The 14676-nt window shown below is 43.2% G+C and overlaps 1 protein-coding gene across 4 annotated transcripts in view; it reads right to left on the bottom strand.

Moving 5' to 3' along the window:
* Positions 1–9954: 9954 nt before the first annotated feature.
* The window catches only part of St3gal5 (ST3 beta-galactoside alpha-2,3-sialyltransferase 5), a 58128-nt gene continuing 53406 nt past the window's right edge, over positions 9955–14676 (bottom strand). For all 4 annotated transcript variants that reach the window (XM_075983836.1, XM_075983838.1, XM_075983837.1 and 1 more), the window contains 2 exons: positions 13614–13772; positions 9955–11209 (listed from right to left, as the gene is read on the bottom strand). In XM_075983836.1, coding sequence (XP_075839951.1) covers positions 10961–11209; positions 13614–13772 — 408 coding nt within the window. In that variant the 3' untranslated portion in view covers positions 9955–10960. The remainder of the gene's footprint in view (positions 11210–13613; positions 13773–14676) is intronic.

Consider the following 14676-nt stretch of genomic DNA (forward strand, 5'->3'; position numbering starts at 1 on the left):
GTTTTCCCCTTCCAGTCCCCAAACACAGCCTTCAGGGCTACGGCTGAGTCCTTCACTGATATTCATCTCTGATTACTTTCCATAGCTAAAAATGTGACCAGACAACCCAGGCTTGGTTCTTCTGCACTAGTTTTGCACACACTGTGTGGTGCATTCGATTTGGGGGCCCAGAGTCCCTCGGATTTTTTTTTCTCCTTTCTTTTTCTTTTCTTTTGGACCACTAGTAAGTGTTCCCTGCTGTGAGAGATTGCTTGGAGTGGCCTCCAGCCTCTCTGGCTTCAGAGTCATGTAGACCGGAGCCAGTCAGGCTTTAACACCCTGCCTGTAGAGCAAGGACGCTCTTCTACAGACCCTGTGGTGTTCACCACCGTTTCACACCCCACCTATAGAAAGAGGACGCTTTTCTATAAGGCCCTGTGGTGTTTTTCATGGGTTTTCATATTTTCAGCTGTGGTATAAACCCTCAAACTATGCTCTGCCGGTGTCCTACCAGCTCTGCTTTTCCTCAAACTGTCTCTGTCACCACTATCGCTGGTGCCGTGGATTGGTTGGATCCACGAGGCAGCTGTTTTCAATTACAGCCTTTGCTTCCCACCATGGTTTGTAGCATGGCAGCTTGGCAACAGGGCAGATCATGCCTCTAGGTAAAACTCCCGCAGCTCAAAAAACGTGGCTTCTCCATACAACATGTGACCACCACCATTTTGACTGAGGTCAGGTGACTTCACCAACATCTTAACTGAGAGCCAGGTCAAGTGACCAAGTTCCACCATATTTACTGAGCTATTCCCTGCCTGGTTCCCCAGTGTTAACTCTGTTACATGAGTGATGTTACTGTTATCTTAACTGAGGTTAGGTGACTTCACTGCCATCTTAATTGAGAGCCAGATCAGGTGATCAAGTCCTCTGGTGCTGACTCTGTTGCATGTGTGTTTTCTGCAGTGGCGTGCCTTTGGTAGGGCTCACCAAGAGTGTCCACTTTGCCTAATTCCTGTTCACAGTGTGTGTGTGTGTGCATACATGTAACTTAAATACACCTATGTTTACTGCTAAATGTTATAATTGTCATTCATTGTATCTCATTCCAGACTACAAAGCAATAAGTCTCATGCTTAAAACTAGTATGTACTTTTAAGTCTCTTACCAAAAATACTATATATATAATCCAACCCTGATTTAAAATATATTAAGCTGTTCTTGACTATTGTCAGTTCTGCCATTAATCGTCTATTGCAAGCAGTTTTTTCTTCTTTTCATTTTTTACGAGTGTAAATCTTACCTGCTAAGTTGAGAGTCAGGACAGTCAAGCTCTGACCCTGCCCTCCAGGCAGATTCTATACTGTAGTTATACCTAAAAAACAGCCCTCAACTGCTCTGAGATCTGGGGAATATGGCATTTAAATGCTTAATTATTTAAAAAAAACTTTTCATAACAAAAAGAGACAGGTTGGCTCCTAGCAGCAGCACTCTACTTCCTCCAAAGAAGAAAGAAGACAATTGGGCACAAAACAACGTCCATCCACACTTCGTTTCAACTGCCAAGCACTGATCACTGGGAAAAACTGCCTTTCATCTAAACTGAATATCACCAGACAGTAAAAAGAATTTCTGGAATCGACAGCCCAGTTCTCTCTCTCTCTCTCTCTGGATCAGGATGTAGCTTAGCGCTCAGCTACTTCCCTCGCACCCACCTGTCATGCCAACAACTATGCTTCCTACCACGATGATAATGAACTAAGCCTCTGGAACTGCCAGCAAGGCCCCAGGTAAATGCTTTCCTCTGTAAGAGTTACCGTGCTCACTGTGTCCTTCACAGCAATAGAACAGAGAATATGACAATGACCTTGAGGAAGAGGGAGGTCATTTCGGCTTATGGTTTCAGAGGGCTGTAGTCTGTAATGGCAGGAGGCACGGCATGCTGGAAGGAGCCGGGAGCGGCCTGATCACATTTTCATCAACACATGGTGTCAGGAGGACAAGACTATAATCCATCAAGGCCCACCTCATGATTTACTTACCCAGCAAGGCTGAACGTCTTAAAGGTTCCATAACTTCCCCACACAGCAATCCGAACTGGGGAGCAAGTGCTCACACCCCTGAGCGTGTGGGAGACGTTTCACGTTTAAACCAGCACACTTGACATCTCACTTCTAGGCAGAAGAAAATCTATAATCTTGTCTTCCTTCATGTGGTACTGAACATAGCCCACTGAAAAATTAACTAATTCATTTATAGACAGGACTTCATATATCCTGGGCTGGTTGTAACTTGCTATGTAATCAAAGATGACCTTGAAATCCTGAGCATCTAGCCCAGTGGTTCTCAATCTGAAGGTCATGACCCCTTTGGGGGTGGAATGACACTTTCACAGGGGTCACATGTCCGATGTCCTGAATGCCAGATATTTACATTATGATTCATAACAGTAGCAAAATTACAGTTATGAAGTAGCAATGAAAATACGATTGGGGGTCAGCACACCATGAGGAACTGTGCTAAAGGATCACGGTGTCAGGAAGGTTGAGAACCACTGCCCTAGCCTCTACCTCAAGTGGGCATTAGAGGCCATTATGCCCAGTTCATGTTAGGGGTTGGATCTAGGATTTTGTGCATGCGAGGCAAGTACTCTACATACTGAGTGACATCTCCAGGCCCAAATATGCTTTTTAGAAAAATAGCTAAAAGCCCATTGCTTAGTCTTTGTATCACATTATACTAAATAATGAGGATTTTTTTTTGCTCAGTAGGTTGCAATTTCTTTCTTCCTTCCCTTCTTTCCTTCTTTCCCATCCTTCCTTCCTTCCTTCCTTCCTTCCTTCCTTCCTTCCTTCCTTCCTTCCTTCCTTCCTTCCTTCCTTCCTTCCTTCCTTCTTGGTTTTTCGAGACAGGGTTTCTCTGTGTAGCCCTGGCCATCTTGGAACTCACTTTGTAGACTACTCTCAGAGATCCGCCTGCCTCTGCCTCTGATTAAAGGTGTGCACCACCACAGCCTGAGATTGAAATTTCTTAATATTGGGAATTAGTAACAATCTTACTCAGACAATGCAAATCAAACAGTTAAGCCTGCATTTTGCCTGTGGAGAACATGGCCAAAACCACCTGTGCGTGCATGTTTAATGACTAGTCCTCCTTCCTGGCTTTGCTTAGTCTTCCATTGAGTGTTAGCTGCAGGTCTGGGTTATTTTTAGCCATATAAGTTTGCTGCTTCGTGTACACAAATTTATGCTCTGTAAAGTGACCTTGGATGGCATAACAGGAATTAATAAACAATCAGAAGGCTGGATAATGATGCCTCACCCTCCAGAGGAAAGGGTACCTGTATGTGTTCACACCCCCTGAATGCACCTGTCTTCTGTAAGTTGCCTTGGTCAGTGTTTCAATTTTAATTAAATCAGGTGGGGAGATTGCAGGGGCTTATTGGCCTGCCCGTTTGACCGGCTTGGCAAGTCTCAAAAATTAGAAGGCGCATAGCAAGTGCCTGAGGAAACGCTCTCACAACGCCTGTGAGCTGGCGGACTCCACCAAGCCTTGTTACTTACCTAGGGCATTTGCTTACTGTCTGTGAGGAGCAGAGACAAAACAGATGCGAAAGGGAAAATGGGGAGGGTGGGTGGCAACCACTAAGACGAGATCTGAAAGTTAATGGAAGCTCTTAACCTTTGGATATAAAAATATCCCCTTCCTAGGCTCATGCGAGAGAATGCATGGTCCCCAGCTGGTGGCACCATTTTGTGGATCATGGGGAGGGTGGGTGGCAACCATTTCAGACGAGATCTGAATGTTAATGGAAGCTCTTAACCTTTGGATATAAAAATATCCCCTTCCTAGGCTCATGCGAGTGAACGCATGGTCCCCAGCTGGTGGCACCATTTTGTGGATCATGGAACCCCTGCGAAGTAAGGCCTAGCTGGTGGACTTAGGCTACTAGGGTCAGACCTTGATGATTATAGACAAGCCCTGCTTCTTAGTCCTCTGGCCTTCCTGATCTGTGAAGAGGTTGTCCTGCAAGCTCCCATTACCAGACAGCTGCTCCAGATGCCATGCCCTCCCCGCCATGATGGCTGTGACTCATCAACCGAGAGCTGGAATGAACCTCACTTATCTTAGGTTGCTTCTGTCAGACACTGTACTATCAGGTGCAGGCTTGCCTGTCCCTAGGTCTCTGCCACTTTAACAAAGTTGCCTCAGCAAGTTCCAAGCCTCCTTTAGGTAACAAGTTGCTCTGGCTCCCTCCCAGAACTTAAAGACTTCTTGCTGAAGACATCACAGGCTTCTACCACAGGACATGGAGGAGGCAAGTGGGTGCTGACCTGGACACCTCCTCCGTGAAGGAAGTGCCGTCTAAGCTAAGGGAGGAAGTTAACAGTCCTGTCCACCTGGAAAGCTGAAGAACCCTGACGACCAGTGCAGAAAGATACCCTGTTGTCAAACAGTGGCGCTTACATGGTGGGGATAACCAACCGCTGTCTAATTAGATGGAAGGCTCAATAAAAAGAAACTCGTGCTTGCTACCATAATCCTAGCCAAGAATCCACGGCTGGAGAGCTCACAAACCCCTCGACGAGAACGTACTACTGCCATTTGGCTAAATCAAAATATCTTCCAGCTGTATTCTAAATCCTTAACCCTTACACCCACACCAGAGTGCAGCTCTCACCTCATTAAATAAGTTTCTTCGCAGCTTATGAAAGCGTTTATAGAGATCCCACCAGGCCAAAACGTGGAGACTCAGTGACTGTGGGTACTCAGCAAGGCTCAGGTACATTGCAGAAGAGGGGCAGAAAGTCTGTAAGACCGGAGGATTAGGACACCCACTTCACGATGGTATCCTCTAAGCGTGACGGGGAAGCTGCGCCATGAAACCTTGACAATACGGCTGCCTACAAAACCACACCGGTCAACATGCCAGCTTGTACAGGGAAAATTCCAGAAGGTCTCACGCTTAGATGAAGAACTACAAGCAATCATTGACCGTTGACAGGGATGAAAAGCTCTGATAGGTTTTGCAGTACTAAGTGTTCAGTCCTAAGCTCATTATATAGGGCAACATACACGCACAACACACTGTGCACATATATATGTGCATGTGTGTGTACAAATATGTCTGTCTATGTGTGTGTGTACATTTAACGATAATTACAGAACTAATAAATTTGAGAGGGGTAATGGAGGGGACATAGAAACAATTGGAGGGTGAAGTGAAGTCATGATGTAAATACAGTGTATTACATACAAAATTCTCAAAAATTAAAATATGTGTATGTATTTATGTCTTAGGGTTTTTATTACAGTGAAGAGACACCATGACCACGGCAACTATTATAAAGTAAAACATTTAATTGGGGCTGGTTTATAATCAGAGGTTTAGTCCATTACTGTCATGGCGGAAAGCACAGCACATGCAGGCAGACGTGGTACCGGAGAGGTAGTTCAGAGTTCTGCATCTGGATCCGCAGGCAGCAGGAAGTGACGGTGACACACTTGCCAGGCTTGGGCTTCTGAGACCTCAAAGCTTGTCCCCTAGTGACACAGGTCCTCCAACAAAAATCACAACTAATCCAACAAGACCACACCTCCTAATAGTGCCACTCCCTATGGAGCCATTTTTATTCAAATCACAATACACACACACACACAGACACACACACACACACACACACACACACACGGTTGATATTATCATTGTGCCAAGCTCTAGAATTACTCTGTAGACAAACACCTGGGCATGTCTGGGGGATTTTCTAGACTGGGTTGATGTAGGAAGAGCCACCCTACTGTCGGTAGAACCATTCCATGGGTAGGTCCTGGACTTCATAAGAAATAAAGACAGCTGAGAGGAGCGTTTGTCTCCCTTTATTTCCTGACTTCAAAGGAGTCCCATTATGTGATCCTGGCTCCTCACAATTCTACTTCTCCCAGTGCTTACCTGTGACTCCTCAGTACCTTTCTTTGAATAAATAACTATCTTAAAACTTAAACTAATTTTAATATTAGTAATGTTTAAATTTTCCACAGTGAACAATAAATTTTCCTAGCAGCAATCTCTGAAGTCTCCAGAAGGAAGAGGGGGCTCTACAACGATTCTACCTGGTTCATAATGATGCCATTAAGCCAATAAACACCACTCTGAGAATGTCTTTGGACTACAAATTGCTAAAGACAATTGTAAGGTGGCTAGCTGTGATGGTCCACCTTCTAACAACATACTAGCCAGAACTTCAGATAAGAACTTCACATAAGCCTACCTACTTCTCAAAGACTGATTACAAAGGTTACAGCTAGTTCTCTTGAGACTTAACTATTGTTTTTTTTTTTTTAAAACAGGATCCTATAGAGATACTATCGCCCACTAGACAGCAGGAAGCAATTCTAAGGAAACGACAACCCCTCTCCCAACAGATGTAGTCAGAAGTTTCTGTCCTGCCCAGTCCTGCAGCTATTCAGTCTCAAATAAATACACAGATGCTCATATTAACTATAAACTGTCTGGCCTGTTAGCTCAGGCTTATTATCAACTATCTCTTATAACTTAAATTAACCCATAATTCTTGTCTATATTTAGTCATGTGACTTGGTATCTTCTTAATAAGATATTCTCCTCTTGCTTCCTCTGCATTTGGCTGGTGACTGACTCTCTGCCTTTCTTCTTCCCAGAATTCTCCTAGTCTGGTTGCTCTCCTATACTTCCTGCCTGGCTACTGGCCAATCAAAGTTTTATTAAACTAATATGAGTGAGAAATCTTTACAGGGTACAAAAGCATTATCCCACACACAGCAAACAGATTTTGTTTTCTCGGGGTTATGGATAATTGTCATCTGTTGGGAACTGGTTATACATTGCAATAGGGTTGCGGGTGGAACAATGAAGTTTAGACTCAGGATTCTCTTTTGGATAAGAAAAAAAGGGAATAGGTAGAATAGGATAGAATAATAAGGTAGATTAATGTATCTACTTGTAAACTATTTTTAGCAACTATTAGTTTTAGACAATTTACATTGGTATAAATTCTTTTATATTGATTCATATGTGAAATTATTTTTTGTATTTCTAAGATAATTTGTATACTGATACAAATTCAAAATCATACTTATCATATTATGTAAGTTTCTATTTCTGTTTACAATGTTTTGTACATAAATATAAAATTATCCTTGTCATACTGTATATTTCTACTGCTTATGATATTCTGTATATTGATACAAATTAAGGATATTTTTGTCATGTACATTTCTACCTCTGATAAAGGTATTTTATACAATGTTACAATTTCAAGGTCATTGTTCTCATGCTGTACATATGTTTAAAGATTGTTTATTTTTATAATATGAAGCTTTAGTCTTTAAGCTATATAGGTCATTAAGAATTACAGGTTAAAGCCAGGTGGTGGTGGCGCACATCTTTAATCCCAGAACTTTGAAGGGAGACTGGTGGATCTCTGTGAGCTCAAGGCCAGCCTGGTCTACAAGAGCTAGTTCCAGGAAAGGCCCCAAAGCTACAGATAAACCCTGTCTCAAAAACAAAACAAAACAAAAAAAGAATGACAGGTTAATAGTCAGCCATGTTTGTCATACTTATGTTAGTCAGGTTCTTCAGATGCACAAGATGTACTCTGCATAGATAGGTGATCTTCAAATACTTCAAAGACCTACAGAATATCACATTGAAATGTTTTAATAATTTAGAATTTCTGTTGTTGTGAGACATGACTGCTCCTGGCAGTACCAATCTACTCCCAAGAGTATGCAGACACTCCATATGGAGCTTGTTTTCTTCTTGGCAAAACTGGCCTATCAGGCAAAGAACTGCCCTTAACTGCTGATAGTAAGCACACTGTCCAATTTGGACAAGCAGGATTCAAAGAAGAGGCTGCTGAACCTTGACAAGACAGGGTGGGACAGTCTTTTGAATTTTTCCTGCTTCTGAAAATGGTCTGTCAGATATTCTAGGTCTACAGCCAAACTTGGTTGACCCAATGTTGGGTGACTGTCTAGGTAGCCAGCTGTTTCTGTCATTTCTTGCATTGTTTGGAAGTCATTTGCTTGCACTTTGTGCTTACAATTACTGCTTACTCAGGTAATATTATTTTCCTTCTTGAGTCTTTGATGGGGTTGAAGACTAGATGATAAGTTACTATCCTCTCTTACATTAGCCAAGGCATATTAGGTACAAGACTTAGACCTTCAGAATAAGACAGCTATTAGAATAATCTCTGTTATTTGCCTATTACCTATTGCGTGGGTATGTAGTATGTGTTTTTTTCCTTGATGTTATTCTTGTTGGTTGTAGTTCTATTTTTATATATGTTATTACTCTTTCTCCTGGACAATACTTGACCATTGTTCTTATTGTATATAGTTTTGTATAGGTATAGAACCTTCTTATTTAGACCAAAAGGGGAAGTGTTATAGGGATTTATTCTGCCAGTAGCTTTGGGGTACCTGCTTAAAGGCATGGCTTCTTGCCTGTGGTCATGAACTCTTAAAAGGGGAGAGAGAAATCGCATAGTCTCTTGGATTGTGAAGACTTGAGACAGTTGGTGTGAAGCAGTGTGTGGCTGGTTCCCAGCTCCCTCAATCCCGTGAGCCTGTTCTCCCCAGCACTCCTCAATATATATATATATATATGTATCTTTGTGGTTCTTGCTATAGAGTGGGGCTGTGTGGTATTCAAGCTAGAATGTTTTTTAATAAGTTATAGAACTAGAAGTTTAGAAACACTATCATATAAGCAAATTATAGTAGGAGACTGTTCATTTGTTTCCTGGCCACCCAGACCTGAAATAATCACAAGGAAAACTATATGAACTGCAACATTGCTTGGCCCATTAGCTCAGGCATTTTGTTAACTAACTCTTACATCTTAAATTAACCCATTCCTATTATTTTGTATTTTACCACAAGGATAGTGGCTTACTGGTAAGGTTCTGGGGCCTCTGTCTCCTTCAGCAGCTATATGGTGTCTTCTTGACTCTGCCTATTCTCTCTCTATATCTTTTCCAGCCTGACTATATTCTGCCATGCTATAGGCCAAAGCAGCTTCTTTTATTAACCAATGGTAGTAAAATATATTCACAGCATACAGAGGGGAATCTCACATCAGCAAATTATATCTTCCAAAGTAGAAGCCAAAAGAGACAAAACCCCCAGAGAAATACTACACTATTTTGCTCTGCAGTCCCTCTGAGCTGTAGCTTACAACCCTAGAGATGGGTTTTGTGTTGATATGGCTTGTCCCCTTTCCCAACACTCAGAAGGGAGACAGGACAAGTGTTAGAATGCACTGGGGACAGGCTTCCCTGGGGCTGCAGGGCAGTGGAATGAACTGAGGGAGATGTCAGGGAGCATGGGCAAGGAAAGACTACAGACAAAAGGCACAGCAGGTGGATGCAGAACAGCTGCCCACACCTTCTGACACCAGGCTACTAAAAGGCAAGCTAGAGCTTCAGGGCAAGGCAACCTGTAACTACAGAGGTGGTTTGAATGGGAATGGTCCCCACAGACTCATTATTTGAATGCTTTGTCCCCTGTTGGTGGAACTGTTTGGGAAGGATTAGAAGCTGTGTCAGCTGGAGTGGGTTTTGAGGTTTAAAAGGCCCCATTCCCAGTTAGGCTCCTTCTGCCTCATGTTTGTGGAGCAAGATCCAAGCTCTCAGCGACCATGCTTGCTGCTTTGCTCCCGTGTTCCTCATCATTGTGGTCATGGACTCACCCTCTGAAACCCTGAGCCCCAAATTAAATGCTTCCTTTTAATAAGTTGCCTTGGTCATGGAATTTTGTCACAGTGTTGAAAAATAACTACAACACCCATCACCAGAGGGGCGCTTGACTTGAATCAAAGAGCTAGGGGAGTAAGGTGCCCCAATTCTGTCCTCACATGCAGCATCCAGGGCGAGGGTTCCACTTAGCAGAGAAAAGAGATTTTCCTAAAATGAACAAATGAACAAACACTCAAAGTAACTAGATCACAGGGGGTTCTGCAAAAGCTTTTATTCTTTTTTCTTTCCTTCTTTGACATTGTTTGGTATACACTGTCAAGCATTTGAAAATCTTTTCTTTCTTCCTTTCTTTGTTTTCTTCCTTCCTTCTTTCAAATAAACAAGTTGTAACAATGGGAGGATCTCATTTCAGTGCTTCAGCATTGTGATCATCCCTGGAAAGGTTCATCCCCCATGGCTCTGGATAACTGAGGCACTGTTATAATTTCGATGTACCACCTCAGACAAACAGCAGTATCTTAAATAACACATAAGTGCTTTGGAAGGACAGAAAAAAAAATTCTCTAGAAGTTTAAAAGTATCCTGATGGTGTGGAGAGACATGGCTTCTCCAGTCTGAGGCAACTTCACAGGACTCAGCAAATAGTGTCTCACCAGCCAGCAACCTCCAGGCCAGCTGCTCTGGCTGATTGCTGGTGAGTCTAAGACGAACCGGCAGAAAGGGGTTATGAACTTGTCTAGTGGTCCCGACCTCCTGCAGCTGCCAGTGGTCATGAGTAAGCCCTTCATCCAAGAAGTAGGAAGTGTCTCTGCCGTCAGTTCCTCCAAACAGAGCAGCAGAATCCAGAATCAGGCACCATGGCCGTCATCAAAGGGCCAGAGAGCCCTCTGCTCCCACCTCATCACCTGCTGCTCACTGTGCAGAAGACATGCGTACAGTGTTTGCAAGTTAAATTATTTCCTTATAATACAATAAAGGGTCATTTGATATGATTCTCTTTGAAAAGTCTTTCCAATCCTATTCTTAAAATTAACTTATAAAAATGTGCAAAACCCAACACTGACTTCAAATAAATAGGGCAAAGATGTGGGAAGAGCTAAACTTTGTTGGTGCTTTTTTTTTTTCTTTTCTTTTTTAATGAAAAGTTTAAAAACAGCAGCTGCCCATCAAGCAGCGGCAGGGTGAGTGAAAGTGGAGGCTTCACCACCGGTCCCAGCTGCATTTCCAATTGAGGTTTGTTGTGCTCAAAATTCACGATGGATGCCCCCACTGAGGTCCTTCACCACACCCTCCTTGATCAACTTCAGGAGGAACTTGGTCTCTGTGGTCACATTGTGCATGGCTTGAAAGTTCATGGCGCCCATGCACTGGCTGTCGAAGTAATGCAGAGGGATCCTGGGCCGACTGAGGTCATATCCAAAACCTGCCAAGCTGACCTCATCACACAGATGTGTGGCTAAGACGATGGCAATGACACCGATGGTGGGGATGTTCTGAAAAGAACACAGACCAATTTATTCCATTTATTCATTTTTAAAAATAATACTTTAACTCATTTTTAATTATTTTTTTTCACACAGAGTTTCATTGTGTAGGTCTCTGGTTGTCCTGGAACTCACAGAGATCTACCTGCCTCTGCTCACCAAGTGCTGGGCTTAAAGGTGTGCACTACTACACCCCGCTATTTTTAAATTTTTGAAATTATAACATAATTACATTTCCCCCTTCTCTTTCTTCCCTCCAAACCTTCCACATATTCTTCCCTGCTCTCCTACAAATTCACAGCCTCTTTTTTCACTAGTTGTTACTGCATGCATGCATGCATAATACATACAAATATACATACACACACACATATTCCTAAATATAACCTGCTGGGTCTGTGTGTTATTTGTATATATGCTGTAAGGATCTATCAGGTCTATTTCAGAAAGGACCCTCTGTGGTCCTTCCCAGGGCATGGTTTGTGGATCCCATCCCTCCTGTGGGGCACATTCTCCCTCATTAAATTCTCATTTCTCCCAGATACCCAGTTGCTGCTTGTGTCTCACTAATGTTACAATTTGCTGTTCCTAGACCATTTTTATATATACAGCAGATAAGCCAGACCTGAAATAAGGACATTTATTCTTCCTTGATTTTTAAATTGTAATTAACTAACTCAACTATCTTTTTATATTTTTAAGATGTATAAATGTATGTGTGTGTGCGTGCATGAGCACTTGACAGGCATGTCTCTGTGCAGGCCTGGAGGTCAGAGGACAACTTTCAGGAGTTGGTTCTCTTCTTCTCCCTGTGGGCCCGGGACTGAACTCCTGTTCCGCAGCAGGCGTCGTCACGCTCATCCTTCTGGTTGTTGTTTACGATAGGGTCTTGCCATGTAACCCACGCTGGCTTCTACACCACAACCTCCCACTTCAGCCTGTGGAGTGCTGGAGTCCATGTGTCACCCTGCCCGGCTACATTTACTCCTTTCAAAATAGATTCAACTAACTTTGGCTCAGCAGGCCCACGGCTCATCCCATTTTAGCTTCTCACTGTTGGCACCCCCTCTGTCTGCCAGCATCCTGCCATGCCTCCTGGGATGTGCAAGCCTGGCACAAGCTTTCTGGATCTTCACTCAAGTTTTGGGTAAAAGCAGCACTATAACAAGCCCAGAGAGCTTGTGGCTAACAGTCCTGAGGGCTGTTGCTGGTCCAATTGCAGGCCATTTCCCGTATCTGTGATGTGTGAGCCCAGAAATGTTTCATGTATTTCAGGAGTACTTGTTCATACACAGCAAGGCATCCTGGGACTTGGACCCACATGTACTGATACTCTTTTGTATTTCATGCATGTCTTATACATGTACTATAATTTTATAAGTATTTAGTGTTGTTGTTTTGTTTTTGAGACAGGGTTTCTCTGTAGCTTTTGGAGCCTGTCCTGGAACTAGCTCTTGTAGACCAGGCTGACCTCGAACTCACACAGATCCACCTGCCTCTACCTCCCAAGTTCTGGGATTAAAGGCAGCGCCATCACCTGGCTTTTTTTTTTTTAAAGATGGAGTTTCTCTGTGTAGTCCTGGCTGCCCTGCAACTCACTTTGTTGACCAGGCAAGCTTCAAAGTTTTAAAGACATGGGTCAAGCTACAATAAAATCATTTTCCACACCACCGCCTTCTGGCAGCACATGTTAACTTCAGGTTAACAACCTACCCAATAGAAACCTAGAACACAGAGGTTCTCAAATTATCTGGGTAACTTTGAAAATATCCCCATGTACAGATCACAGCACTGACTACTGAAGTCTGAACATCTGGTGGGGCCAAACTGAAAAGCACTGTCTTAGGGCTGTCTTCATTTATCACCGTCTGTGAAGCATTGGTAGCTACCAAGTCTTAGTATCTTTTTTTTTATATTTACTTATTATGTATACAATATTCTTTCTATGTGTATGCCTGTGGGCCAGAAGAGGGTTCCAGACCTCATTACAGACGGTTGTGAGCCACCATGTGGTTGCTGGGAATTGAACTCAGGACCTTTGAAAAAGCAGGCAATGCTCTTAACCACTGAGCCATCTCTCCAGCCCCCAAGTCTTAGTATCTTACAGAGATACAAGATACAGAACCTTTCAGATTAATGAAGTGCCTCTTCGTGCCTGGGGCCAAGATGCCTTTCTTAACATTTCAGTAACATGTGTGTTACTGTACTGAAGAGTACACTAGAAGAAGGCTAATTCAACCACGAGAAGACCTGACACCAAGGGGCGGAACGATAATCACACGGGGACCTGTCTGATCAATGAGTAGGTTTCCCTACTAGAGATGCTTCTAGGGGTATAGATGAGCCCGCACAAAACTTAAACCTATTTTCTTTTGTACACAGAGAACAGTTAAGTGAGCAGTAACAAATATACCTTGTCTTGGCCCCAGAATCTCAGCTGAGGCTCCGAGTACTGAAGGATGTCAAAGGCAGTTTCTTTGATGATAAGTGGGTTCAAAATCCTGAAGTGTTTGGCCTGGAGTGGGATTTTTTCTGCCACCTGCTTCCAAAAGAAGAGCCGAACCCAAAATGGCTAAGGAAAGAATGCAAGCAATTATCAGGATACTTACTAATGTTCTCCTGTCAGCAGAAGGTAAGAAGGTTAATGATGAAGGTCATGAGCACAGCTCCAGCTGGCCCTGCACCCTGCACCCCAGAGCACAGTCATCTAAATGTATGGAAATCTAGTACTTCCGCCCAATAATGTAACCCCGAAACTCACAAATTACAAAGCTGCTGCAGACCTGAACAGAAATGACAGAACCAACTTGTTTGCTTGAGGAAGAAATTCCCCAAGGATGACCTGAGCCAGGGCTCTTTTACAATCTACAGCGTTCCCAGGAAGGTCAGTTAACAGGCTCAACTTAGGGGTGGTAAGTGCGGGGAGTGCCTTGTTGGATGGGTTCTCACCACATACCTACTTTCCACTGACTTTATTTCCTAATCTCATAAAATTGCTTAGCAACTGACTAGAGGTCACTTCATTTTCCCATCAGAAATTCTATGCAATAGAAACTCCAGAAGGTCACAATCATCCACAGAGAACCAGGCTCGGGACATGTAAACTGTTCCATCATGTGGTATGGCCTACTAAATTAAAAAGAATGTCCATTTAGCCACGTATTGTGTGTGTGTGTGTGTGTGTGTGTGTGTGTGTGTGTGTGTCATAGCACATGCATGGAGGCCGGAGGAGGATCTCTGGGAATCACTTCTCTCTCTCTATCATGCACCACCTGGGGATTGAACCTGGGGTGCCAGGCATCTCCGTGGACCCTATCCTGTTAGTTTTGGAGATAGTTATTTATTATCAGCTTGATAGCTGAGCTCTGAAAATTATTTCACTTTAATGCATGGGGCTACATCAATTAAATAAATCAATTAAGCAGTATTAACCGGTTATGGGACAGACCAGCAAGAGGAAGCTGAGCCAGTAGAGG

Source organism: Microtus pennsylvanicus, chromosome 8, assembly GCF_037038515.1.
Source record: "Microtus pennsylvanicus isolate mMicPen1 chromosome 8, mMicPen1.hap1, whole genome shotgun sequence".
Taxonomy (NCBI): Eukaryota; Metazoa; Chordata; class Mammalia; order Rodentia; family Cricetidae; genus Microtus; species Microtus pennsylvanicus.